The sequence below is a fragment of the Buceros rhinoceros genome, unplaced genomic scaffold, assembly GCF_000710305.1.
Source record: "Buceros rhinoceros silvestris isolate BGI_N320 unplaced genomic scaffold, ASM71030v1 scaffold9125, whole genome shotgun sequence".
NCBI classification, from domain to species: Eukaryota; Metazoa; Chordata; class Aves; order Bucerotiformes; family Bucerotidae; genus Buceros; species Buceros rhinoceros.
In genome coordinates, this window is record NW_010412276.1 from 13,554 (window position 1) to 41,118 (window position 27,565).

Consider the following 27,565-nt stretch of genomic DNA (forward strand, 5'->3'; position numbering starts at 1 on the left):
TTTGGGTTGTTTTTTTTTTTTTTTTTTTTTTTTTTTTTTTTTTTTTTTTTTTTTAAACCTCCCTCCCCCCAACATCCACTAAGACCTGCCTCCGAGTTCTTGCATAGTTGAAGTATATATGCCGTACTGAGCTTTCTGAGTGTGAATTTCTGACTGTGACAGAGTATGAGTTGTAACCATGTTAACAAATAACCAGAGTGGTTCTAGAAACCATTTTTATAAAGTCTACCTATGTTAAGAATTTAATATTGGTGTACATTTATATTAACAGAATATTTACAGTTTGTTTTTTTTTGTTTAAAACAAGAAGTCAAAAAAAATTCCTCTTAAATTTCTGCATAATATAATAAGGCAAAAAACAAACAGTTTTGTACATTATTATTATTATTATTAATATTTTAATATATATCTGTAACTTCGGTTCCAAAGTACCAAGGTAAGTGATCAATTGGCCTCAGAAGGGAACCTCACAGTGGACTGTAAAACTACAGTATTTCCATAAATAATACTTTTAAGAAACCCTGGGTATTTTTTTCTTAAGGATCTGAGGCCTTTAAAATGCAAATTTAACTAAAAAACAAAAACAAAATTTCTTCTTCTTTTAAGTGAATAAAGAGCACAAAATTAAAAAAAATACAAATCCATTAAAAATGTTTCTCACATTTGGGAAAAAATGTACAAACTTGATATTTTTAACTCATTTTTTTCTTCAGCACAGAAACAAAAAACAAAAACAAAAATCAATACCTATATATTAAATTCCCATTCTCAGCAACCTTCTTGTTGGAAAGTCTGCATCCCCGACCCCGTTATTTATGGAAATGTGCTTAACTTCTACAAATTTTACATTAAAAAAAAAAGTTTACAGCAGTGCATTTTGTAAAAGGTTTGTTTCTTGGGGTTTTTTTCTGTTTGTTTTTTTTTTGTTTGTTTGTTTTATATACAGGTGAGTTTAAAATTCACTGTTGGGGACTATCGTGCCTCTACTTCTTTGGGGTTCCTAGAGGGGGAGTAGTCCCTGGACTCTGAGTTTGTGAGCGGGGTAGTCCTGCGTGGGGAGGCAGGTCTGGTGCTGCTCGCTGGTACCAGAGGCGGTGGGGCGCTCAGCGCGGCGGTCGGTGGGTTCCTGTTCAAAATCCCATTGTGCATGGCAGTGGATGGGCTCAGTCTGGGGTAATGCATCCCGCTTAAATGAGGCATGAAGGATGGCACGTGTGCCAGGTGACTTTCGATGGGGGACGAGTGCAAGTGGTGCATTCTGGCACGCTCAAGTTCTTCCCGTAAGTGCAAGCGCTCCCTTTCCTCCACTTGCCGCAACCGCTCCTGCTCTCGGCGGGCTTCAAGAAGGTTCTCGTGGTTATAGTCGTGTGGCTCCCTGTCTCTATAAGAACGCTCATGGTCGTAAAACCCAGAGGTGGTTGGGAATCTATGGATAGGATCCGCCCGGAGCTGGAAGTCCATTCGACGGTGCAGGTCTAAGCTCCGGTAGGCATCGCGCAATGGGTCCCTCATTGGGTCCCAAGAAAATCCAGGATGCGGCAGCCTCTCTCTTCCTGACAAAGGATTCATGCTTATGAGCGGGGTCATCATTCTGCTGCGGTCCAGAACATTCATGTTGTTCATCTGGTGCACGCTGCCCATGGACATGGGCATGGAGGCAGCCATCGAGTGAGGCAATGATAATCCATGCAAAGTAGGTGGTGGGGGATGCTCCACCGATCGGGAGTGCTGTGAAGGCTCTGAGCCCACCACCAGCACATCGCTGTCTTCCTTCCTCTCCTCTTTGACTTTGATGTCATTCTTAATCTTCTGGAGGTCGCTGGGAAGCTCTGTCTTTCTCTCCATGTCCTTGCTCATTAGATTGGTGAGCTTCAAGCTCTCACTTAGTGCAGGTTTGCTGTACGGGGACACAGACTGGATTACTGGCTTTGTGTTGTCCTCAGAGGATCTCTTATCATGGCTTGGAGTTTCCTTCACTGGGGAACGGCTCTCTTTAATCTTGTGTTCTGCTATGGGCGGCTCTCTCAGCCGGTCAGGGTGCTCTCGCTCAGCTTCTTTGGACCTTTCCCTTTCACCGAGGCTAACCTGCCTGATGGGATCACTGGAGGTTTGGCTGTTGCTGCGGATGAGATTGCTTATCTGATGTGTCACTGGAGCCGATGCCGGTGAGGATCTGTTTGAATGTCTGTTTTTATCCATGAGGTCTCTGTAAAAAGAGAGAACACACAACCTTGGTTTTGTGCGAACAAACGCACACGAGATGTTGGACATGCAGAGCGTTGTGTCTAGCTGTGTAACTCGAGATTGCTCAGAAAATGATTTGAAAGGCTCTGCCAGCATCAGCTACAGCTGTGATGCTACACTGAAAGAGTTGCACTACCTGCCTTTACACACCACAGAGAAAAAACACGTGAAATGTCCACCAGTTTGGGGACTAAACTGGGGATGCACTCGGTAGAACAGCAAATTCACCCTAGGAGAAAGACTGTTTCGCTGAGAAATGCAGGGCAAGAATTCTAGACAGCTTATTTTTTCTTTAAATGTGCTCGTTTTGTGTTCACTTACACATCTTGTGCCAGACAATGACTGTGGCCGTTAACGTGCTTAACTCAAGTTCCTGTCCTAAAACACGGATCCAGGCACACAAACCAGCAGCCTACGGAACTGTAGGCAGGTCCGTCACAAGACAGCCTCCTCCTCTGGAAGCCCCCAAACCACGGTGCTGCTTCTTCCCAAGGGGCTGCAGGGGAGCTGTTGGTGTTGGCAGTTCTGGCAGGTAAGCGAGGTGCTTGAGGGAAAAAACCATCTCTGAACAGCCCAGGGAACGGAGTAATCGACCTCTTTCAAGAGGCTGCTGTGATGAACAAGGGGTGTGATGACATTGCCCACGGTTCAGAGAGGCACGAGGGTTTACGTTCTAAATGCACCTCTGTCTCTGAGCAAGCCAATTAGTGACAGCTACTCCCACCTCTTTACCAGGGGAATAAATAATGTTCACCTTTTGAAAGCACTTTGCTCTGAACGAGAGACACTTTAAATGCAAAGTGTGATGGTGTGATTGAGAGAACTGCATTATGCAGCTGAGACGCTCACAGATGCCCAAGTTTTATGCCAGGTTTGCTTTCGAGAGCTGTAAGACCCGAGTGCTGAAAGCTGGAGGTGTTGTGGCGAGTTCTGTGTTTACCCCTCAGCATTACATTGCTAACCCAGATTTCCTCCTCTGCGGCAGTCCTGATGGCTGGTCAAGGATGTGGTTTATTAAAACCATGTCCAAATGGGGGTGCTGGGGACCGCTTAAGCTGAATTAATAGAAATGTAATAGGGATGTTAACCCTTGTGTGAACACTCGTCAGAGTAAAGTAACCTTGGTTTGCAAATGAATTACACTAGAGCCAAGAAGGGAGCTTCCTGTCTGAATGACTATCCATGAAAGGCTGTCAGACAATTTAACGTTTAAAGCAAGACGATTTTCAGCCTATTGCCTCCATATCATCTTGTTCACAGGCACTGCCTGAAGGTCTCATTAAAAGCACTCCAGGCAAACTAGGAACCCCCTGTCACTAGTCAAATACACACATCTAAGACTTGCAGGATGTTCTTGCCTACAAAGACGCAGCCTGCTGGAGACAACCGGGCTCTGAAGTATAAAGGGCTTTACAGGTTCAAAATCCTGTAACTGGAAGCTAATGAAGTGTCTGTAGCCCAGGTGATACAGTCCTGTCATTGTTAATAAGGGTTTGTCTACAATGCAATTTTTAAAAATCAGTTTTGCTAATGGATTCACGCACACTGCTCCAGATACAGGCATTTGCATTTTTACCTCATTAATGTCCAGCTAACATTTGAATTCATCAACGAATCTGTATTTTAATGAGAACTATGACTGCCTCCAAAGGACCCATCACCATGCTGCCTTCATGATTTCAGAATATACTGCAATCCTAAAGCAGCTGCATTGCAAGCAGCCAAGTATACCCTGAAAACAGAGCGACGCCCTCATTTCCTCAGCCTGGTGCTTTTTATTAACCTACTTGTGGGGACAGGTCTACCGTATTTCCACAGAGGACAAACGGTAACAGGCAAAGAGGTTTTTATTTTGTGTTGCTAGTACTTGTGCTTATCTGAGCGAGAGGCCTATCAGCTGCTTCAAAGACAAGCAGTGTTTTGCTCTGAAGATTATTTTATGAACAGAAAAATTAGAAAAAACAGAGAGGAAAAACAGGCCCAGAAGGAAGTGCTCAAGAGCAGACGCTGCTTACCTCTCTTTGTCTCTGTCATCTTTACTCAGGGAAAGATCCCTCTTCTCGGGCTCTCGCTCCCGCTCTCTGTCTCTGTCATGGTTTGTCACGGAGGAGCTTCGCTCGGAGTCGGTGGGCTTGGGCCACTGTGGAGGTGTTGGGAAGGACGGCGGGGTCCGATGGAGTCTATTCCATGGCTCATGTGGGTTATTGAAATTCTGCAGGTTTGGGCCATCTTTGTGAGTAAAAATGTTGTTGTGAGCTAGAATAATGGCAGGGGGAGGAGGAGTTAAAAGTAATTCGAACCGAGTAATTACATATTCATTTTGCAGAGTGCTAACTATAACCAGAATAGCCCTTTCAAGACTTTTTAATGTGGAGCTAATAGTGAGGGGGAACTACTAGCAGGTGGACGCAGGTACCTCCAACACTGGGTGTAAGATCCACCAGCTCTTTTAAGGCTATTGGTGGAGAAAGCTTTAACTATACATCTGAATAACTCGGAGGTGACTGAAAATGCCCAAGTGCTCTTCTTCCCCCCTCCCCAGCAAGGGCTCCAGCACAAAACCAATACTTTTCCTCAGCTCCTCTCACTGGCAGAAACCTTAATTTGTGGGTAGCTACAAGCAATCAGCTGCCTGCAGCTGAGGTTCAGGGACTTTTTCGTTAAGGAAACCAGACTATTTGGTGGTGTGTGTGTGTAGAAAACCAGAGCTTGGCTGTAGGCTTTTCAGAACAGTCACTTGACTTTCCTCCATCAATCTTCAGCTGATTCCTGTTGCACCATGAGATGCCAAAGCATCCTATGTGTGGCTCTCGAGCATGTCTTGCCTACAGGTAACATGCTTTTGAAATAAAATATTTTTATTTAGGCAATTTAATCTTCAGACAACGGTTACAGAGGAAGCCTACACACATCAATAGCTGTCCCACTGTGCATCTTCGCCATTGAAGGGTGTTACTTTAGATGCCCACAGGGTCCCAGAGCTCAGGGGGGTCGTGCAGCTCTAGCACCTCTAAGGACACACAAGGTACCAGCCTTCCGCAGTGAGGAGGCACAGAGCACAACCAGGGATGTCTACGACATGCAGAAAAGCTCCCACCGCAGAGACCTGGAAATCTTAGGTGCAGTGTTTTCAGATAGAAGAATGGAGGTTAGGAATTAAACTTCTTTAAAAACTACCACCAGCTGCTGTAAATATTAGCATGTGGCTTTTCTGGAAGGGATGTTTGTCTGCAGTAACCCAGCCAGTACTTACTCAGAGCATGACTGCCTAATCCTCCAAAGGCATTGCTGCCTAAGTTCCCAAGGCCGCTGAAGGTGCTTGACCTGCTAAAAGGATCTGGAAAGGCAAACAGGGATTTAGCAGGCATTTAGCCAAGAATGTTGGAGAATGAAACGCACCCCTCCCCTTCTTAACGGTCTGAATCCAAGTAAGATTAGGCCAGACTTTAAGCTGATCCTTCTCATTGCAAGGTTCTTTGCACAGAAAATTCCCATCACGTTAAAATGGAGAAGGGATTCAGTGCTCACTCTGCAAACAGGTGCTGTAATAAACTTTTGTATGCCAGTCAGGAGGGAGCTAGAAATTAAGGTCTAATAGCTGAAACTGGGGTGGCTGCTGCTGAGCTATCACTCTCCTTCCTTATCAGTACCAACAGCAGAAGCATGGCAATCCCCTTGGAAGGCAATCGCTGAGGCACCACCTCAGCAGGCTCCTCGGTCAGCATAGGGAGGGGATGCGATGTTTCGCTCCTGCTTCTGCATACAGCTCTTTGTAACAGTTCCTAGAGACAGTCCTCCGCTAACCGCTATGGAGAGCCATCCTTACACCACCCAAACACGTGGTCCTGTTTGTGCTGAAATCCTCTCCCCCAGCGGCTTCCTTGATCCTGGTGGTGGCGGAAATCATAGCGTAGTCTCAGGAGCTGCTATGACGAGGGGATGGGAGGCTTGTGTGCTCTGAGGCAGAAGACGACTCTTACCTTCACTAGTCAAGTATCCAACTAACTAGCTACTGGTACTTGTCTTTACAGAAATTCCTTTTTATTTTCATTAGAGGCAACCATCATCGGAAGAGGTGCCTCTCTGAGCAGGTAAGAGCTCGACTCAGGTTTCTGCACTCCAGAGATGGCTGTGGGTTAAACTGTACCAGCGTACTTGTTTTCTTTCCTAGCGGTCATCTGAACATCTCATCATTCTGCCTACAGGCTTTTTGTCTGTGCCTTTAAAGTCTTTAACTTGCCATGTTACAGGAGGTGTGCTGCTCTCCATTTCCTCACGGGAAACATCAAGGCAAACAGCACAAAGAGCTTGGGTCTTTGAGCAAACAGCTTTTTGCTTATTTACTTATTTTTAAATAGCTGTTCTTGCCCTTCCCCTTTGATATTAAGTAGTTGAGTGACTCTGTAGAGATACAGTTAATTTTGACAGAATGTTAAGTAATTGATGTAAATCTGGGTATTTGCAACAGAAAAAAAATGTACTAGGTCATGTGGCATGCCACATTTACTGATTGGATGAGTGTTACTAAAACATTAATCAACAGAGCTTGAACTTTAATTGGCAATGAGCTGCTTGTGAGCTTCTGAAATGAGGAAATTTGAGAAAATCAGGCTCTACTTACTGCCAATTAGGAAACTGAAAGGCTGGCAAAATGTGCAGAACAGCCATTTGCCAGGAACTGTTCACGGAACTTTATTAAAGAGCCTAACCAAGAACTTCCATAGGTGTGAATGATACAGGAGGAGCCCACTTTAAGCTGTGGCTTGTTTGAGGTACCTTTGCATAAATTTCCCCCATTTCTTTGAGCACATTCAGCAGTTGACAGCTCTGCAATGGGGCCTTCCCTTGCAGGAGAGGGTCTGCTAATCCTGCCCCTCGCCTCTGGAGGAGAGCGGAGGGGATGTGCTGGGCAGCTGGCGTGGGTGAGAAGCTGGCTAGCTTCTAGTTCTTGGGGCAGTTTAAGCCTCTCCCTGCCCTAGTGCTACTGTGCCTCAAGGCAGGACCACAGTGGAGAGCCAGGAATGGGCCAGAGGTATAAAGGTGAAGGCAGGGTTTACTTACACTTACCTGCCAAGTGGTTAGTAGGCAGGAAACTGCTGTGGTGAGGTGAAGGACCAAAAGGGGTGGTGGCTGGATGTGTCGCACCTGCGAGAACAAGGTCTTTGTTTAGTTCAGTGTCAAGTGACTGCTTGCATACAGAGGTCCCGGCTGCCACATTCAAGAACCAGACACAAAGGCACAGGCCAGATTTAAATACAGCGATGGCAGGGCAAGATCCCGAACACCGTGTGAGCTACAGGCAGGATTTCTCCGAGTGCCCTTGAAGGAGTCTGTGGGCACTAGGAGGCAGGAGGAGACCTTGCACTGAGCGTTGCCACCTGTAGTAATGAGGAAGTGACTCTCTTTATCTGGCATTTTCAGCTATTACTCTGTGTTTGCATTAAAAAGGGTCAGCCCAGGTTATGGGCCCAGACAGAAGGTGCTCAGAAGTGACTGATTAGAGTCTATATGAAACACCAGTTAACGACAGGCACGCAGGGAACATCAATCATGCCTCTCCCACGAGAGCTTCATCTACACTCTCGCATCTGTCTCTGCATCCACAGGCTCCCCCCGTGGTATTTTCTTCCTTTTCTTAGACACTGCTCATTGCCACTGTGCCATGCTACCCCGTGGGAAACGAGCACCACTGCTGAGCACGCTGGATTACATCAGGCTGAGGCAAGGGGCTGGAACAAGCTGGTCTGCCCTGTATTTCAAGGTGGACCAGGCTCACTGTTTGGGCAACCTCATGGTCCTGGCTTTCGCCCCTTAAGATTAGTAGCAATGATTTTCAGGATGGACCTAAAATCAGCTTTTGAATATTCATGTTTCAGATGTGTGTGACAGCATGTTTCTGTGGCTCCAGTGTTACACTGACAAGACCAGCCCTCTCCAACTGTTTAGACTGTGAATGTCCTTTCAGTGCCTCTTCCCCGTCACTACTACCACTACTGCAGACAAAGCACAATTAGCAACTATCGCAACTTTCAGGTGCTGCCTGGACGCAAGCACAACTTCTGCCTCGCTTGCAGAAAGCAAGACGTGTCATACCTGTGCATTCACTGTCTCATTTTGTTAGAAACTAGTAATTCCACACAGTGACAGCAGCAGCACTTTCCCAAGGACGCGTTAAGTCATGTGCAAAACAGACCACCTTGATACAGCTTTTCAGCGCTGTTGTCTCATGTGTTTTGTTGGTGAGAAGTTAACGTCCCTCAATCCTGAGAAGAGTAACAGGTCAACTCCAGCAAACGTCAGCTGCCATACTGGCCACGAAGAGGGGCTCTTCACTAACAGCTCACTTACCCAGTCACCACGTTTTCAAGTGATACCTTTCTATTATAGAAAAGAGGATTACAATCCTTCTCCTCCACCTGGCACTCCAGCTCTCCTGTCACCTTCACTACAAAGACTTCTGCCTCCTCTCTGGCCCATACGAATGATTCCCACCAGGAGCAGACGTGCTCTGGTAAGTTCCTGCCCCTCATCTCCAACCACACCAAATGCATGTTTCCACCATGTATCATCAGTGCTGGTAACACTGTGGAAGGTCACAGCAGAAGTGGAGGGAAACAGAGGATAGAAATTAATATGCACAGGAGAAACTGCATCTCCAACACAGCCCAAACAGCCTTTTATGGAGGACCCTGGTGACAGAGCCCAACAACAGACCGTCACTGTAAAATGTGCCTATGCATCCAGAACACGAGCAGACTATAAAACCGGAGAATGAGACAGCGCTGCATGTCCCTCACCAGCTTGGGCACCACAAACCTAAGCAGCCAGAAAATGAGTTGAGGAAACTTAAAGAGAGACTACGGCAATGAGACCTGGAGTTATCTATAAACATTCTGACTGCTCCAATGCTTCAAGACGGATGGAGACTGTCATCCTTCTAATCCTTTAAGATTTCAGAAGATGTATAATGGATGGGAGATTTCTTCAAAGGAGACGGCTTACAAACTCAACTACACGGGCTGATAATAAAAAATCCTCCAGAGAAAGCCAGGAGTGGCATTGCAGGCTGTCAGGTAGTTATTAAATATAGCGTCTGCCAGGCAGTTGAACATCCGTCCTGAAGACAGGTGGCCCTAAGATAACTTATGTCTCCCACAGTAACCAGGCAATGCAGCAGAACCAATGACGCGCATCAACCGCATGCTTGTTCGATAAGGCGAAAAGAATGCCTCGGATATTGCAGAGTCAAAGATTTATTCATCTATACATTACTGCCGCAGTGTTTGTTCCCTTTGATAGCACTCTTTACCTAGATTTACCGTGAGATGGCTCTTGTGATTAATATACTCACGGACAAGTTGCTGTAACATTGTTTATCTCTAGTCGAAGGCTTCTATTAATTTGCCTTCTTTAATGTATCTATTCCATACCATTTCCCCTCCTGCTTTTACGCATGGAGAAGCCAGCCATGCTTGCGTTTTTAAGAGAAGAAGCTCAAGCTGTCCACTGGACTGGTGCTTTTCTGTCTGTTAGGGTAAACTCTGCCCAATATAGCCTTGAGCAGCAAAAATATACATGAAACAAAATTCTTGTAATGACAGCAAATGAAAAAACAAAGAGACACTGATACGGAAACAGCTGCCGTAGGAAAACAGTCAGAGGTTTGTAAATCAGCTGTGCTTATGCATCCAAGCAGGTGCTATAAATATCTTGGCCCCATAAGTACCTTTTTAGAGACCAAAATACAGGGTAGCATCCTACCACGTACAGCCAGTATCAGCACTGATCACACGGGGCAGCAACATGCGTTTGACGGTGCAGAATCTCCATCCACAGATAAGGGCAGAAAGACAAACTGAACCACCGGTGGAGTTCCTGAAGGGTATCTGACATCTGCATTTGAAACCCAGTTCTCACAGAGCTCAATTCTCATCTGTTGCTTTTCTGTCATGCTTGGGACAAAATTTGTAACACTTCTAACCTCATTCATCATTGAACAGGGGCTGAACCGAGGCAGAATGGGACCATGTCTGCACTGAGCCAGAACGAGAGCACCATACTGCACCTTAAACCCAGAGTAAAGTTAGGAAAGAAAAGGACATTGGTTGCTAGTTAATAACGTATGGAAGGCAGACTTTAGCACCTTAAACACAAAAAGAAAATCTGAAAAAGTCTAGGGGGAAAGTTAAGGCCTGGGAAGGGAACAAAACCAACATTCGGGAGGTGGAAATCAAGAATACTACCAGTGATCTCCAAAAGCAGAATGGCAGAGTTGCAGTCTCCTGTGGTTAGAGACAACGGGAATAGTGTAGTGAAGTCTACTGCTTTGGTAATTGCATTAATTGTAATTACTTCTTCAACAGATTGGAAAGCAATTGATCAATATAAACTGTATTTAGTTTTTTAAAAATACAATAAACCATTTTAAACCTTAGAGATTGCTGGACTTCATAATATAAAGGGGGATTTTATATTTAAAAAACCATCACCTCACAAATGGATCTGTGATATAGTCAATGCTATTACTGAAGTCTTCCTTTTCCAAACGCCCCTTCTTTTCAGAAAACAAACAAACTTGCTGACTGGAGGAGCTGAGAACAACATAGCAAACATAAAGCAAGAAAGAGACCGGGGCCACTTCCAATCCTGTGCGAGTCAAAACCGCTTTTTAAAATCGCTCTAGCCGATTAATCGGGACGCAGAAGAACCAGCTACAGAGACATGCACGCAAGAGCCAGCTGCTGCAGCTCGGTGACGTGCAGAGGGTCCGGCTCTGGCGGTGGAGGCAGAGCCCCGTCCAGCGGCTCTGACAGCCCTGGTCACAACAGCCACCAGCGCCTCCACACCCCGACGAACCATCTTGCCTGCTGCAGTTTTTGAGGCAGACGTAGCTGCAGAGACTCGCGTTACACATACTGACTGGCTGGGGCTTTTTTGCAGTAAATTACAATCTTTCCATACCTGTGGTAGAAAAGAGAGGCCTGGCCAGATCCTGTGGATAATGGAAACCTGGAAACACTCCAGGGGCGGGAGGTCTGCTGAACAGGTCAAGTTTACCACCTATCTCCAGCTTGTGGGGATCCAGCTGCATTTGCTGTCAAATGATATAAAAACAATCTCATTACACACTTCCTTTTTTTATGGGAGAAAAAGCGAGGGAGTTCAGGCTCACTCCTGCTTAGCCCTGCCAGGAAGGGTTAGCGAGAGTGACAGCAGCGTCTCTGGGCACGTAGGGCAGTCAGGCTCTGACAGCATCTGTAAGGCCGGTTCTCCGCAGCCTCTCAGCTGCCCGCACACCCCCTGAAGAAGGCCCGCAGCGAGCCCTCAGCCTGGCAGCACACACAGTGGAGCATGCAGCACGATACACTGAGCGCGCTGCACCCCGGGATCTGCCGGCGCCCAGCCTGACAAAAAATACTCTGCAGGCAGAAAGCTGCCGACACAAGTCTTGAGAGCTGGGTGACGGACTCGTCTGTTTTGCTCCTCCAGTCTGGAGAGAGAGATGTTCCTAGACTATGCCCTTCCTGCAGCTAGTATAGCTCAGTATGCAGACAAGGGGCGAAGGATAAAGAAAACTATCAGGCTGCTCTGGAGGCTATTTTTACCCTTCTCCTATAGCAGAAAGCATGGTCACAACTGCACCCAAGTCATGTAAGTCGTTCAATAGCTTAAAGATGGTGTATTTGCTTGTAAAAAAACTACACCATACACCACTTGTACAGGCACTAATTACAGTGCACCTACTCAAGCACTAAATAGTCCTCATTAATGGGATAAAAAACTACAGCAGGAGCTATGAAAAGATAAACTGCTACAGAAGTCCCATTACCAGCTATTCTGCCTGCCACAGGGAGCTTCGAGCCTGACACAGCACCCCAGCGCACCCACATCTTGTAACCCTTCCCTCTGCTACCATCCTAGCAGGGCAGGAAGCCCAACAACCTCTACACAGCAACAATCCATCTACTCGCCCATCCTGTGATTTGTAATATGTTCTTCACCATATTGGTTTCATTATGAATGGGATAAAAATCTATATTCCACAGGAAGGAAATGACATTAAACATGTACGCTCTGTAAAAAAGATGGATTTGGGGCAAAATTATCCTCCCCCTCTCTTTCTTCTCTCTCTGGCTGTGCTCTTAGTATCTCCTGCTCATTTTATTACCGTTCAACCCAACTCCTTTGCCCTCAGATAAATTTTATGGTTGCTACAATAAATGTTAAAGGCTTGAAAGTGTTAGTTAACCAATACAGACAAGCTTGAGAATCACCAACAGTAACTGCTTCCTGCTCATTACTCACTAAAACGTAATCTGTAAACCAAAAGGTTTGGCTTTGTTCCAGAAACTGTCTGAATTACCTTTATCTTTTGCTGGTGATGGTAGATCTGCCAGGCGATCTGTACATGAACTGCACACCACTTCCCGGGTTTCTGCGGTGAAAAGAACAAGAATTTACATTAACGTATATGTTAGCTATCTACATCAGATAGAACTTTTCATTTCCCTTTCTGTCTAACAGGCAGCTAAGCAAGGAGAAAGGCTGATTACTAAAATGGCACAATAGGTGATCGATATTTTTTTCTGTACGGCAGCAGATGATATTTAAAATCAGAAGGAAACAAACAGGAAGAATGTGGGATATCTTCCTCATCTTATGGAGACCTGAGATCCCTGCCTTGTTCCCTCCTACTTGCATTCTCCCCCTTCGTAAACTGAATTAAATGGCAGCAAAGAGCAGTGTGCCATGCTTAAGAGAAAGCAACCAATAGTTAACAGCTCCGTTTCCGAAGAGAGCGCTGCTCATTCACCCCTGCTGCTCTGCAGGCTAAGTCATGCGTGGTTATTACGGCTACTTGCATTCGGGGAGGAAGAGGGTACGGACAAACAATCACCAGGGACGAGCAGTGCCACGGCGCAACGAGTTACTGTTTTTCAGCTGAGTGGTGGTAGTCACTGTAGGGTATTTTTGTGGAACATCAGAAGCACAAATAAAATGCCTTGACCTAAGCCACCACGAATCCGATCACTGGTGAATGTCTGTCCATGCTCACAGTCATTTATTTCTGTGACCCTTATTTCATACTGTGAACTACTAATGCACATAAATGGATGCAAAATAAGGTTTGGATTCAACCTAAACGTTATTAATCAGAGGTACCTAAGAGCTAACGATGACATTTTGCTTTAAGTAAAGGATAAGCCTGCAATTTTCTACTGGACTTCTTAAATTTTAAAAACACATGCACAGTATTTGAAGACTGTGTGTATAAATATGTATAAAAAATCCCCCACAAACCTTACTTACTCTTACTGGAGGCCTGTAAGGGTCTGATACCTACGGAAAAAGCAGAAATAAAACAGTCAGTCTTTCCAAAACTACCTAATATACAGAAAGGTGGGGAACTTCCTTCCTCTGAACAAGTAAAAGCATTTGGAAAGCAACGTTCCAGAGAAGTCCCCTGTGATACGGGAAACCTAAAAGGCTTAAAGGAGGCTTAAAACTTCTCTTTCATTCCTTGCACCAAACTCAGCAGAATTTTATGATAAACAAAGCAGCTTCCTGCCAGTAACTGAACAGTTCAGTGCTTTTCTGAACCTTGTAATTGTTCTGAAATGGAGCACACAAAACTACTCTCCAAGCAACGCTTAGGGGAAAGACCTTGAAGGGGTTTCCTGCCCCACTTCCCTCTGAATTTGTTTAAAGAAGTCAATACAACCTGTTGTATTCGCGATTGGTGGAGGCTACTGCTGTCTCACCAGAAAAAGAAACTTCTGTCCTGACTGCACGTTCCAGTCTAGGAGGCCAATTTGCTCACCAGTTGCTCTCTTTTTTTTGAGCAATCACTTTGTTTACTGTAAATCCAGATACGCCAGAAGGAAGGTTATATATTGTTGCCTACCCCTGGAGTCTTCTGCAGCAGCGTATGGTGGACTGTGCCTGGTCTACCTGCTACATCAATAGGGTTTGAAGTCTGAAAGACAAGAACAGAGCGTGAGTAATACTGTATCACACCAGCCAGGCATTCAACATCTCTGTCTGATGTTAACGGCATTAATTAGTCCATGTTTGTACTGTGCTTTGAACACACATATTGCTACACTAGTGCTAAATGTTACCTCTTACTGACAGCCTACAGCATTTAACCACCATGTCATCAATTATTATTTAGCATCAGGACAGGATTACAGCAGCACCCCTAAGCCCCGCTGCGCTATGCAGTATGCGGATGGGAAGAGACAGCCCCTGCCCCAAAAGCTTAATCTTTAGACAAAACAGGCAGGCAGTAGGAGGGAGGATGAGAGGTGGACTGACTCCCTCCATGTTACAGGCAGCAACCAGTACGGCAGTCAGGAATAGAACAACTCAAGCATCTTAGTCCCACATCGCACCTACTGGACCACAGCGCCCCTCTGACGGGGGCTAGATAACGCAATGGCTCGAACAGCAACAGCCCATCTATTTGCTTTGACAAGGCAAAATGAGAAACCTTAGAAGGTGCTTGTGGGTCTTTTATAGCTTTGCATTGTTTATCTCATCATTTTCCAGCAAGAATTAAACACCTCATTGAATGAATCCCAGTTCCTCCTCCTCCAGATCCCACCTGTGGCCCTGTCCTAGATGATCCCCAAGAACTCGTTCGTCTTCTCACTCTGGCATTCATCCATCTCCCACTCGCGGAGCAACTGCACCTGGTGCCTCTGCGCAGCTGAGTGCAGAGGGGTTAAACCTCATTTCCCAAGAGATTATTTTACTCACATTTTAGGTCAAATTACAGGGGATTTCAAACAGTCAAACTGTTCAAGGAATGAGTAAAATCATGGGTGTAGGAGGAAAGATAGGTTTTAATTTGTCTAAGGCTACATAACTTCCAGTCTCATTAAAAAGAGAATTCCCGTGTGTGTGTAGGTAAGTCAACACACTCCCCAGGCAGATCTGTGCTCTCGGGGCCTGTCTGACAGCTGAGGTATATATAAGGTGGCAAATAAGTTACAGCTATCATACAGGCAAGAGCTTTAAGATCACAACATGTTAATAGCACAGTGTCATCCTGTCCTTTTGTCCCCTGGAGAAAGATGTGAGTGCTTCCTCCAGCAAAGTAAACTGAATACTTCTGACCTTTTCAAGTTCTTAGCTTGTGAGAAATGGCCTTCGGGAAACTCACTGAGAAGTTTACCGTCAGCCTGGATTTATGTGCAGTGGATTTACATGCACAGCTGTAGGCAACTGACACAGGAAGGGGAAAAACAAAACCAAGACCTCTGCTTTGGAAAGCAAGAAGTGCAGGATTTAGCGTGCCAAAACCAAATCATCAGGTCTGTAGCGATTATGAAGGCTTTAGTCAAACAGCTCGGGAGGCAGAGAGCATGGAAAAATGATGCAGTAACGACCAGAGTGGCTTTGCCCAGCAGTTCAACTCTGTCTCCTGTAGGAAACTGCAAAATAGTGTGCCAAAGTGGCAGATCCATTTTTCAACCTATCCCTCTTTTTCCAGATGTTATATTGCATGTAAATACAGCACCAACCAGAGATCAAGCAATGTTAGTGATTAACTGTGGCACCAGAGTGTGACCTTGTGCTGCTTAAATTCAAGCTAGCAAATTTCTACGTATCTATCATCAAAATGAATTAAAAGCTAGTTAGAAAACAGCAGTAAGAACTGTTTAATAATGCAAAGGGTCTGTGCTCACATTTTCTTTCTTGCTTTGTAACTGCTTCTCTTTGGTTTAGTGGTACTTTACAGCGATCTGGTATCTATAAAGCTCTGTAATGCAGATGGAAGCCAGAAGAGCAGCTACCAGCGTGTCAGAAGCTCCTCATTAACAGTAGCCTTATGGCAAAACTGAACCCTCTCTTCACATTAGCAACATTTTGCCAATTCTGCCTTATTTGTGCGGCTCCTTTTCTTGGGAATTCAAGTTCACACCCTGACAGCTTGGGGTCTCTAGCATCCCTTGCAAGAACAGCAAAAACTAATGCTGGCGGATGAACTCCATCAAGGGATAGCAATGTTCTGTCGACCTGGCTCCTTCTGCAACTGCTCCTCTGCTACATACAGAACCCGTGTTGAAAAAAGCCATCTTAGAGACTTTGGTATTTGCAATGTATCCAGAAAACGCACTAATGTCAGGGAGCTGACGGGCACCGAGGCAATACTCCAGCCTCCATTTAAAAAATTAAGTGGGAAGATTGTAAGAGGCCTTATTTGCAGGAGCTGCTAATTGCTGACTTCCACTGACGTCAGCGAGACAGCTGAGGGAAGCACACCCCACAGCCCTGCTTGGTATGGTTATGGAAACGACCTTCCCAATGCAAACAGAAACGGGCTGGCTACAGTGCTGGTCTTTCACAGTAGCAGAGCTCTGTGGAAATGCACTTCGAGATAAGAAAGCTCTAAAATTCCTCACAGTAGGTGAGGAAACTAAACACATGTCACCTTACAAATGGAGTAAATGCTCCATTTTCAAACAAATGCTATGTAAATATAATGCATCTTTCTTGTTTGGAGGGATTTAACAGTTTCTGCACCTTTAAAAATCGTTAATAAAAAGAACAAGTCTGGGAGGAAAAAAAAAAAGCAGTGCACACCACAGAATTGTCAGACACGGTAGTTATCACGGCAGCATTTCCAAATGCCCGTCAGTGCGGGTTGTAATGACATGTTACAGTTGCAGTGCACCTTTCAAACACGCTATCTCAAAGAAGCTTGCAAGCATTAATCAACCCTTATAAAACCCACTGCAAGATAACTTCATAGATGAGGAAGCTGAGGAACAGAAGATTTAAGAGACTTGCCCAAGGTCAGACAGGGAATAAAATTCAGCTCCTTCAGATTGCTCTGCCCATTTACAGCAGTCTCTCCCTATTGTTCCCACGCTTGTACGGTCAATTTTTTTTTTTTTCTGGGAATAAACGCAGTTTTATCTTTTGCAATCTCAGAGCGCTAAATTTATAAAATGCTTTAAGACTCATGGGTCTATTATTAAGTAAGTGTAAATATTTCCATCAAATAATGCATTTGCCTGTATGCTTCTCCTCCAGTTTCAGCTGACCTCCCCAGTGAACCACTATATCCTCTTCCAAGGAACAATCTGTAGTGCCAAGAGAAAATTTCTGCTGAAGTGTTGGCTGCTTTGTGCAGAGGATGCTCACAGATCTGCAGGGTGATCGCTTCCAGCCCTGTGCTGCACTTCTGCTAGTTAAATCACGTGCTATGAAATCACCAGAGACACGACTCTGAATACAGTTTCTCTCCCAGCAAAAGAACAAAGCCTTCATAAGAAGAAGTTTGTACCTTCGGTTGAAATGCTCCCTGAAGTGACCCAAAGGGACCTGAATGTGGAAGCATGGGTGGCATTCCAGGCATTGCTGGAGGATAGGTTGGAAAGAACTACAAAAGAAAAAGAGATGCTTATGTCACAGGACGACTTGAACAATAATGGAGGAAGGTGCCAAGCCTGGCACATACAAAAATAGTGCTGTGTTGAATGAGTGCCACAGTGAAAATACACACTAAATCTGCTTTCGAGATTTTTAAGAGCAAAGCCAAAACTTGGAAAATGCGCTCATCATCTGGTGAATTTTCTAGATAGTACTGAACAAGTGTGCCTTTAAAATCTGTGGGCTATTGCAGGAAGCACAGAGCATTCACCATTTTTAGAGGAATCAGAACGGTTTGGCTTTTGTGTTCAGTTCTGGTCAACTTTGCATTTTTCTGCAGTAGCAAACAAATTGATCCCGTTTTAAAATGTGAACTGCCTTAATTTTCAAAGCAAAAAAGAACCACAAGATGCTGCATTGCAGACTAACCACAGGCAACATGCACACCACCTTGTAGTTGTGGGGGTTGGGTTAAATTTTGCTTAGGCCTCTCCTGAGCACATACAGCACTTTTACAAGTCCCGAAACATGTAATTTTTGTGCTTTGGAGCAGTGGGGAGCACCAGGAAGAAACCACCAGTCTGACTTACTCCTGTGACCTGAGCAAAATCTTGTGAAAGAGCCATGCACCCCGGGCTGCTGCACTCTGAGAAGCACCAGCTGCAAAGGCACTGCGGTGACCGCTGCTGTAGCCGTTCCTGCGCATTCCCTGCCATCCCAGGCACAGCAATATAGAGCCGCAGCAGCAAAAATGCAGTAGACAAAGATCAGACAAAAAAACCAAAAGCCCAAAGACAATTTTGTATCTTAAAAAAAAAAAATCAAGATGGAAGAAGAGCTTTAGGAATGAATGAATCAAAACACTACTGATCAATTGGAAACAAGCAAAAGAAATGCGAGCGGAACCATTAACAAAGACACCACCTAGAAAGGTAAGCACTCACGTTGGAATGTCGAAAGTAAGGGTTGTCTAATTTGGGAGCGTACTTGTCAAACTGGAAAGAAAAGAGAGAAAAGGAAACAGGTGAGTTTGGTTTGGGCAGCAGCAAAACCAACAGGATTAACACAGACAAATAATCACGGTCCATTTGCACAGCGTTTATCAATCAGAGCAGAGCTGACTGTGTGCCCCACCCCGGTCCATGAGGGAGCTGACTGATGCCCCATAGCTAGCGGAGGTGGAAAGGCGCCAGCCCGGGCTGGGCTGGGTGCTTCCGAGTCTCCCTGCAGAGCCCTGCTTGCAGGCACTGCGTGAAGTGGTTCCTTCACTACCAGGAGGTCAGTCCTGCTACCTGCAGTGCAGGGAAACCCAGGGAAGCTCAGCTCCAGGTCTAGACGTGGGATCTGCCCCTGGAGCACTGAACCAGATTGCAGATCACAAGGTAGGGAATGTTTTCCACTGGACTCCAATGCCTACTGGGGGGCAACCAATACAAATCCCCATTTCCTGGGTTTCTCCATGTGCCAAAATTGTTTGGAAAAGAGCTTAATTGCTTTGGATTCACAAACCTCTATACGCTCCCCCTCTCCTGGAAAAGAGAGTGCCCCAGAGAAAAGGTGACTGTTCACCTTTTCTGTTTTCCAGCAGAGCGTTTTAACACCCCTACATGTGCAGTCTGTGCCCCTTATTTATTTTTACGACCATTTGTCCTGTACCACCTTGGAAGCAAAACCTAGGCATATATACATTGCATTTTTGAACAGTATGCACATTCTGCTGGGGAGGAAGGAGCGGGGAAGAAGGCAGGGAAGGGAGCTGTAGGACCCCATGAAAAGCTGCTTATTTGGCAAGTCAGCTGCTGTTTCACACTCCTCTGTGCAGGAGAGTAGATTTGTAATTTCATTAATTACAGTTATTACTGGAGCCATGTCTCCTCCAGTGTAAATACCATAAATTACCAAACACATGCAGCTGTAAATTTCAACACTCTTTTCTGGTGCTGGGATTAGCAGACCTGATCTAGTGGAATATAAGAAGATGTGAGTGAAATGTAACAAAAGAGCCCTGCAAGCTGTTTTTGCTATGAAGGCTGACATCAACAGGCACGGCTGGGAGGGGAGGGAGCTGTTCACAGGATCGGGTATCAGGATTCCTAAATAACACAGGAGATTTCTGAGAAAAGTTTCAAGATTGTTTTACACAGACCAAGAAAAGAGGGGAAGGTGTTTACCCACGAGTACATTGAACAAACACCTGGAGCTGGATTTTGGGTGGATGATATTACTTTTAATTGTCTTGCTGCTAAGTAGATTACAACCCAAGAATGTCATCAGGCAGTTAGCAGTGGGAAAACAAAGTAAGAAACATTATGCTCCTGGAATTCTTGGTAGTTCTTCCCAAATGCTGCTTTTGCTGTTACTCCTGGCTTTTGCCAGCCTGAGCAGAAGAGGGTTGCGTCTACATTTTGGACAGTGTGAAGCTGGGCGGGGGGGAAAGCTGAATCTAGGCGGGGGGGAAAGCTGAATCTAGTTCTTTTGATCTCACAAAGTAATTGCCAGAAATGGGAAGAGAGTGTGTGTTAAAGTACTGACAAAATCCACTTGTAGCAGACCTCTAAGGGTTTGGTAACAGCTGCAGCACAGTCCTGTCGTGTTACAAGCAAATTCGGTGGCCAAACACTAATGCCTACTTCATGGCCAGGAGGATCTTTCCCACAAGGAGAACTGGACACACGCAGATTACTGCTTGTTGATACAACTGAATAATAAATGCCCAAATTGAAACAGATCAGGGCATTAGGAAGAAGAGGGACAATACTGCTATCAGATGAGATGCTGCACTACAGTGAGAGCTCCAGGTACGCAAGTACAGCCTGCCCCGCAGCGAACACTTGGGGGGACTGCCTTTGGCACTGGAGGCCACCGACCTTGTGGTGTCCTTGCGGGTGTGTTTCTGGTGTGTGATGGCACCTGGCTCTGGGAAAGGGGGAAGAGAAATACACAGCAGGATACACGAAAAGGGAAACTAAACGGACACGGGACTTGTCTCATGGGTGTATTATCTGCTCTTGGGTAGCAGCACGGGGGACCTGGAGGCCCGGTGTGGAGGCTCTGGATAGAGCAGGGATTCTCTTCAGCAGTGCTGGGTCCGTCTCTCCAGGCCTCCAGGGCGGGAGGGCAGGGAGAGCACGCCTGGCTGAAATGAAGAGGACCGGTTTTGTTTGACAGGAGGGGGTTAGGTGTTTTGACCAGAGATGCTCTACTTATCCTCACATTTTGGGCTGGGGTACGCACCATGGGAGGTGCAGAGGGCGGCATGAGCGGCGTCTGGGGCAAGCTGGATGGAAAAGGAGTGAATGTGTGCTGGTGGGTGTGTTGGTGCTGATGCGTGTGTTGGTGCTGGTGAAACTCCGCTCTCAGCAGCGGCACCGGGCCAAGTGAGGCAGCGGCCCGGTCCGAACTCTGAACCAAAAACCGGTTGTTCAGCTCTTGCCTGAGCAGTTCGTGATCTAGAGGAGAGAGAGAGAGAAAAAAAAAAGACACAGAGGCCCGTGGGCCTGTGAGTACCACAAAGACGGAGGAGAAAGAGTCAATATTCACCTGGCATTCCCTGTTTCTGCAGGTCATGCTGTGGTGGTTTTCTACGTGAGGACTCATTGGTGGAGGTAAGAGAGATGCCTGTGACAAAGTACCAATCAGAATCCCCGAATGAGGCTGGCAATACATGATTGGTTGGTTGAATGATATCAACAGGCTGGTATCTAAAGACAAGAGAGAACACCATGAGTCATCACAGCAGAAAACATCATCGGGGGCGTCAGCAAGCATCCGCCCACGGCCCCCCGCCCACGGCCCCGGGACCCCCGCGCAGCTCCGACGGGCTACTCCTCCTCCCCGGCACCTGACGGCCACGGCACCAAGATGTCTCTGGAAACAGACCTCGGAGGTCTGTCTCGTGGCATGGTGGCTGGACCTTCCCACACCAGCAAGATGCTGGGGAGCACCCTCGAGGACCACGGCTCGCTTTAAAATGAGGAATACTGACCTGTTTCCTTTGGAGGTTTGAAGTTCGGAAGCATACACATACACTGAAAATGGTTGATGGGCCTAACGTACGCAGAAAACTCTAACTAATGCGTACTTAAAAGGTAAAATTTTGACAGGCCTACAATGCGGTGAGATAACCATGGATTTGAGTGGCTGGAAACTACCTGCCATTGCTCAACAGATCTCTGTGCCATCCTCCCCCTTGTCAGCCCCAGAACATGCACATAGTGACCAAGACATCCATCCTACAAATCGAGGCTTTCTTTGCACTAAGTTCTTCTTGAGACCTTAAATACTAAGCAGTCATTTCCTCAACTTCTAACAGGCTACAACTGTCATTTTTAGTCCTTGCCTCCAGGCTTTCCTCCTGTGAGAAAATATGGAGGAGGAATCAGTGAGGAGAAACACTGAACTGGCTTGAGATCTCATGAAGGTTGCAGTGACTGTAGAAACAAAATGTTCCACCATATGACACGTGGCCTCTTCTCAGAACCTTCCTCTGGAAGAACAACTTGCACTGAATTTGAATGTGGTTCAGGGCAGTGGAAGATACCAGATACTTCAGAAATGACGTGACTGAAGAACATAAGGACAAATGTCTACTTCCCCAAAGGGCTGCTGGTATCAATTAAATCCATCTGCGATCTTGCCTAAGAACTTCCAACAGGAATCAGCAACTAACATGTTATCCAGTTTCTAAGCAACCTGTGTCACCAGCTGTGGATGACATACACCTAGTCCTGACCTACTTGCTTCTGAATTTGCAGGATTCCACTTTTTCCAGTGTAACACCCCCTTTAAACTACAGCATTGGATATAAAGGATCAAAAGACTATTTGCACTTTAAAGTTTTATTTTGTGTTCTGCAGGCATTTCTTTTACTTAATTTTTCTAGAGTAACATTAGAAATGTCTAAATCAATCACTTTCTGGAGGGACGTGGTTAAGATCTTTAAAAACAGCCCTCTGATGGGGAACTTCAAGGTCTCTACTAGCGCTTAGAAGCCTACGCCCTATTGAAAGCCACTTTTGAAAGCAAATTCTGGGTGCCTAAGTCATTTGCTTTCCAGTAAGAAATGTACTGTTAAGAGCAGGTACTGTGTCCTTCCACAACCTTTGTAACCGTTACTACAAAAGCAGAAAGTACATATACTGGTGATACTGAAGCCTACGGCACTGGAGCAGGAGTCTGTAATGGGTTCTCCTTGGAGCAAGCAAACAAGAAAGAAAAAAAGGCTGAAAGCACTTAGGTCCAAACCCTACCTCCTTTAGAGAATATGACTATGATTTCATGTGTGTGTGTTTACGCATTTATATCTGGCATGACTTAAAGAAACTGAATCCTTCTGTTAGCATCAAGATAATCCACTTTTCTGGAGGGAGAGATAAAAGCGAGTTGGCAGTTTTAAGTGCTCTGATATCCAATTTCTTTAAGTGACTTGAAGTCAGACTGATAGATTTGCAGCTGGCTCCAGCCCATAGCCCCGCACTACAACTCTGGACTTTGTCAGGAAAAGGAAAGGCCCAGAGATGTTTGGAGAAGCGGTGTGGCACTCAGAGGAGTGGCTGCTCCACAGTGAGGATGGGACTGCTGAGTAATAATCCAGCTCTGTGAAGGGCTCTGGGCAACATCAGGATCAGAACCAAGTTCTTGTGCCTGCCACTGATGCCTGGTCCCACAGGTCTGGCCATGTACCACCACGACTAGTAGCAGAGTAACTGAGCAGCCTTTGAACGCCCAGACACCACTGCTCTGTGGGCACACGAGGTGGGCATGGCAGAAAAAGGTCAGTGCTGCTAACGTTGCTAGGTTCCCTTGTGTTCAGAAGAGAAGACACAAAGACCGCTGCTTCCTCTGGGAATCCTACCAGCCTTGGTGCACTTGAGTAGGGGGCGGCAACCCACACAAGGGTTGCTCCTGTCTTACCTGTATAAGCTTTAGGTTTCAAAGGGAAGAAATGCCACAAGAAGTGCATTCCTGTTATTCAGAGACCTGAATTCGTACCATCAGTGAATGCAGGAGCTCTGAGCTTTGCTTCTCTTCTCAGTAACAGCGAGAAGCGTGCCAAAGTAAATTTAAAGGAAAATCACATTTTCCTCCAATGCAGAGGGAGAAGAAGATGACAAAAAGGAGACTTCAGAGGGCCATACCCTCTCTGAGGGCTCTTCTAAGCTGCTGGTTTTACTGAGAGCACACATGCTCTCAAACAGCACAGCAAGGACCGTGCTGCTGGTGGCAGCTGGATCCCAGCTCTTTGGGGCTGCTCAGCAATACTATCTGCTTTTAAGAAACTTCTGTGTGAATGGCAACAGGAGCTCCTGGCTCTACAGCACCGTACTGATTTATGATGTGCCAGTTCGCACGCGTTTCATATAATGCAGACAAGAGGCATTTCACTGTCTGCAGGGTCAGACGCCCAGACCTCTCCCTCCACTAACTTAGGCTTCTCATGCTTAAATTGCAGGAGAAATCCTTTTAGTAGGAGTAAGACTGTTTCCGTTTCCTGGCAAGCTGCTGAATGTGAATAGGTCACTTGATCTTGCACCTCCTGAAGTTAATGGTGAAAACATACTTGCTTTCAGTGACTGCAATATCATGCTTTTAGTGAGCGCACGGCTATTTCCTTTTGCAGTACTTTCAAAGTCTCCATCACAGTAGTCCTTTGCCTTAAACAGGGGAAGCAATGAATAGGTCTCCCACAGCGCTGCCAACATCTTCTCAGCCTTGTGGTTGAAATTCTAGATGGTGCCAGGGCCTCTGAAAGCCGGCAGCTTTGGCCTATGTGGTCCTGCTCCTGGCTAGGAACCCACGGCACTTTCGTCTATCATCGTTCTGAGAGCCCACTTTGGACCAACTCACATTTTCCTTTCATTTAAAGAAGCAGTTATAAATAATGGGACATTATTTAGCTCCTGGAAGAAAAAAAGCGATGCAAAGCCATCAGATTTTTCCGCAGCAAATCTGCTCTCTCCTCATTCCTTCAACTGGCTTCCTAGGGAACAGAGGGCGCGGTTTTTGCGAAATGCTTGTTCTGTTTAATCCCTGCTGAGTTAGTTGTGGAGTCAAATGCCAGATCAAAAGGAGGCCCCAGCAAGTGAAAGTTGCAGGGAAGTCTCCAGCTGCCAGGGTCTCTTCCAGGGACAGCTGTAGGCTAATGGATAAGCTATAAACAGGGCGATTAGGGCAGAAGTGACAATAGAATGGGGCCCAGGGTGAACAAAGGGAACTTTTTAAAAGGACACAAAGATAGCGAGAGCTGAACAGCAGAGCTTGTCAGCTGAGCTGTCTCCGCCACAGACAGAAAGGCCAAGCAGCCATGGACACGCAGCGAGCTTGTGACGCTGCAGGCAGAGCATGCTGCTCTGCCAGCAGGATGTGCTGCTTGTTGAAGGATCAGAGCAGGGCATAGGTGTTCAGTTAGAACAACCTTCTGGGATGAACAGAAACAGCTTTTTCAAATCAGCTCCAACAGCAGCAGCCTTCATTAGAGTGGGGAGAAAGAAGAGAATGGCAAACTGTGTATCAGTCCTTTGTTAATCCAAAAAAACATCTGATGAATGTGGATTGCCATATGGGACAGCTCATGCCCTGAAAAGGAGATTTTTTTTTTTTTTTTTGAAAAATTTGTTTCGAAGACTTCTTATAGGAAGCTACAGTGCTGTCTCCACAATCTCTCATCTGGTAAAGCTCATCCAGATCTCCTACCTGTTCCATGAGCACTCTCACAGTTCCAGCACACACTGCCCACGGAGGGGTCTGGGTCACTTTCTTTGGCCTGCCCACCAGCCAGCCCTTCTCTCACCCTCCAGTGCATGCATGGCAGATCGGCCCTGGAAGAAGAAGGGAACCTACCTGCAGGGTGACCTGGTATCACGAGGCTGTTGGTAGGTAACGCTGGTGGAGGTGGCAGCGTGGGTGGGGTGGCGAACATGGCCGGATGGTGCTGGTGTTGGGTCTGCGATCTGAGAGAGAAGTGCGAGGTAGCAAGATTAGAGATGGAGAGGGGCAGAGCCGGGCCGGAGGAATGGTGCGGAGGAATCTGAGGAGAGAGGGGAAGGTGTTTCGGGAGACTGATGCTCGTTGCGCTGCTAGCACTGCTGCTCCGGCTGCAGAGAGAAAAAGATGGGGGGGAGAGAGACAGAGAGAAAGAGAGAGATTGTGTGTCACAGCAGGAGACAAACGGTGCAAGAAATACACTACGAGAAACAACTCAACTATGTAACTTATCTCCCCAAGCTTATGTTTTTGTTTTTCTACATCTAGAGACAGTAACAAATCTTAATGAACTCCTCCAAGAGGGCAGGATAGGGCTTGGGCTCTCTGAAGTGACATTTCCTCTGGTGCTTGAGCAAGTTACACTCCTCAGAGCTATCTATGAGATAGTGATGAAGGCCACAGAGGCAGCTGGATTCTGCATGTTTATTTAGCCTCCGATGACCTCGCGGTGGCCATGTGCGTCCTGTGATTATCTGACGCAATTACTCCAGTTCCTTTTTCTGTTGCTCTGGGTGCGCAGAGCTGCACAGTGGGAGAGACTTTGGGACCCAGTTTTATCTGCTGTGCATGCGGATCAGTTATACTCACACAAACATGCAAATACACACCATGTTAATAATTTTTTTCTTATTCTGTATCTTAGACCTTCTTCGATTATTATAATTCCTCTGCAAGTGATTTAAGTTTTGGCTCTATGACTGCAGTCACTATTTAGTACAAATCTCACAATCCCAGTTATTTGTTGCATTCTCAACCTCTGAGATGTCTTCAATAGTTTGAAGAATTGTTAAGCATTTTCGGGGTAAAACCACAACGAAGCTCAGCTATGCAGGATACCATGAAGTACACATTAACGGCAGCTCTCTATTTTCATATTTTGACCCTTGTGCAGCCAAATATTATGTCTTAAATCATTTTTCTATCTTATTTAAACTAGTCTAGTTCTGGTTTGGGAAGCAAGGTATGTTTTCTGTACCAGTAAAAAGACTATATACAGATTCCAGCTGATTGGCTAAACTCTTTTCTCTAGAAATTTTCTTCGTACCATTTTGACCCATCCTGACACTGGATGGAGGCAATTTAAAGAGTGAAGCTAAGCCTCCTGGTAGATCTGGACATGTCAGATTGAAGCAGTTTTCTCAGCCTACATGGGGGCCCTGTTCTAAGGGACACAGCATTTTCTGATATAGATATCCCTCTTTTGATGCTGGTGAACCAAAAAACCTGATAATCATGAACGAACCTACTTCAATGGAAGCCTTTCTAAACATGAAACAAGGCAGCTGCTCAAACTCAAACCACCTTAAATTTCTAAGGCAAGAACTAGCCAGCTCAGACAAGACAGAAAACTGGACCTAAAGAAAAACTCCAGAAACTGGACCTAAAGGAACTTTACCCCACAGTTACACATGCTTTTCTCCCAGAAACGGAGCATTTATCACCATGTTTCAGCGGCAGTTAGCCACCACTGCTGGAAAACCCAGCCTGTGGCATCAGGACGTATAAAAGCCCCATATCCAAAACATGGAGCATCTTACAGAGACATCCTTCTCCTACCTGATATTATTGAGTCCGTTGTGGGCCACCTGGTGATGCACTTGGTAATTGATAGGTGGAGGGATGTGACTTGGAGGCTGGGTCCGAAGCTCAGGTATTAACTGAGGCTGCGACTGCGGCCGAGGTTGAGGTTGTGACTGTGGCCGAGGCTGCGGCTGAGGCGTGAGCCTTGGTGGTGCTGGTGCTGAAATCACTGGCTCCTTCTTCAACAGTGGGCTTGCTCTGGCGCTTGACGTGGGTGCTGAGGAAGTAGAAGTCACAACAGCAGCTACTGGCTGGGGGCTGGGAATAGGCAGGGCGAAGGGCACGTCGGTGCTCAGTTCCCGGCTCCGCTCTAGCCCAGACACCTTTGGGACATTGGCTGCTTTTGCTTCTGGCTTGTCATTCAAGGTGGGAC

The 27,565-nt window shown here is 46.0% G+C and overlaps 1 protein-coding gene across 1 annotated transcript; it reads right to left on the bottom strand.

The window, feature by feature from the left end:
- Positions 1–711: 711 nt before the first annotated feature.
- On the bottom strand, positions 712–27,565 carry LOC104493612 (autism susceptibility gene 2 protein-like; the record flags this gene model as incomplete). The annotated part of the gene is made up of 13 exons (XM_010136331.1): positions 712–2,206; positions 4,260–4,500; positions 5,498–5,581; positions 7,312–7,389; positions 11,206–11,338; positions 12,608–12,679; positions 13,546–13,584; positions 14,150–14,221; positions 17,543–17,638; positions 18,573–18,623; positions 20,842–21,077; positions 25,468–25,721; positions 27,169–27,565. Coding segments are annotated over 13 exons (2,987 nt in total), but the record flags the coding sequence as incomplete, so codon positions are not given.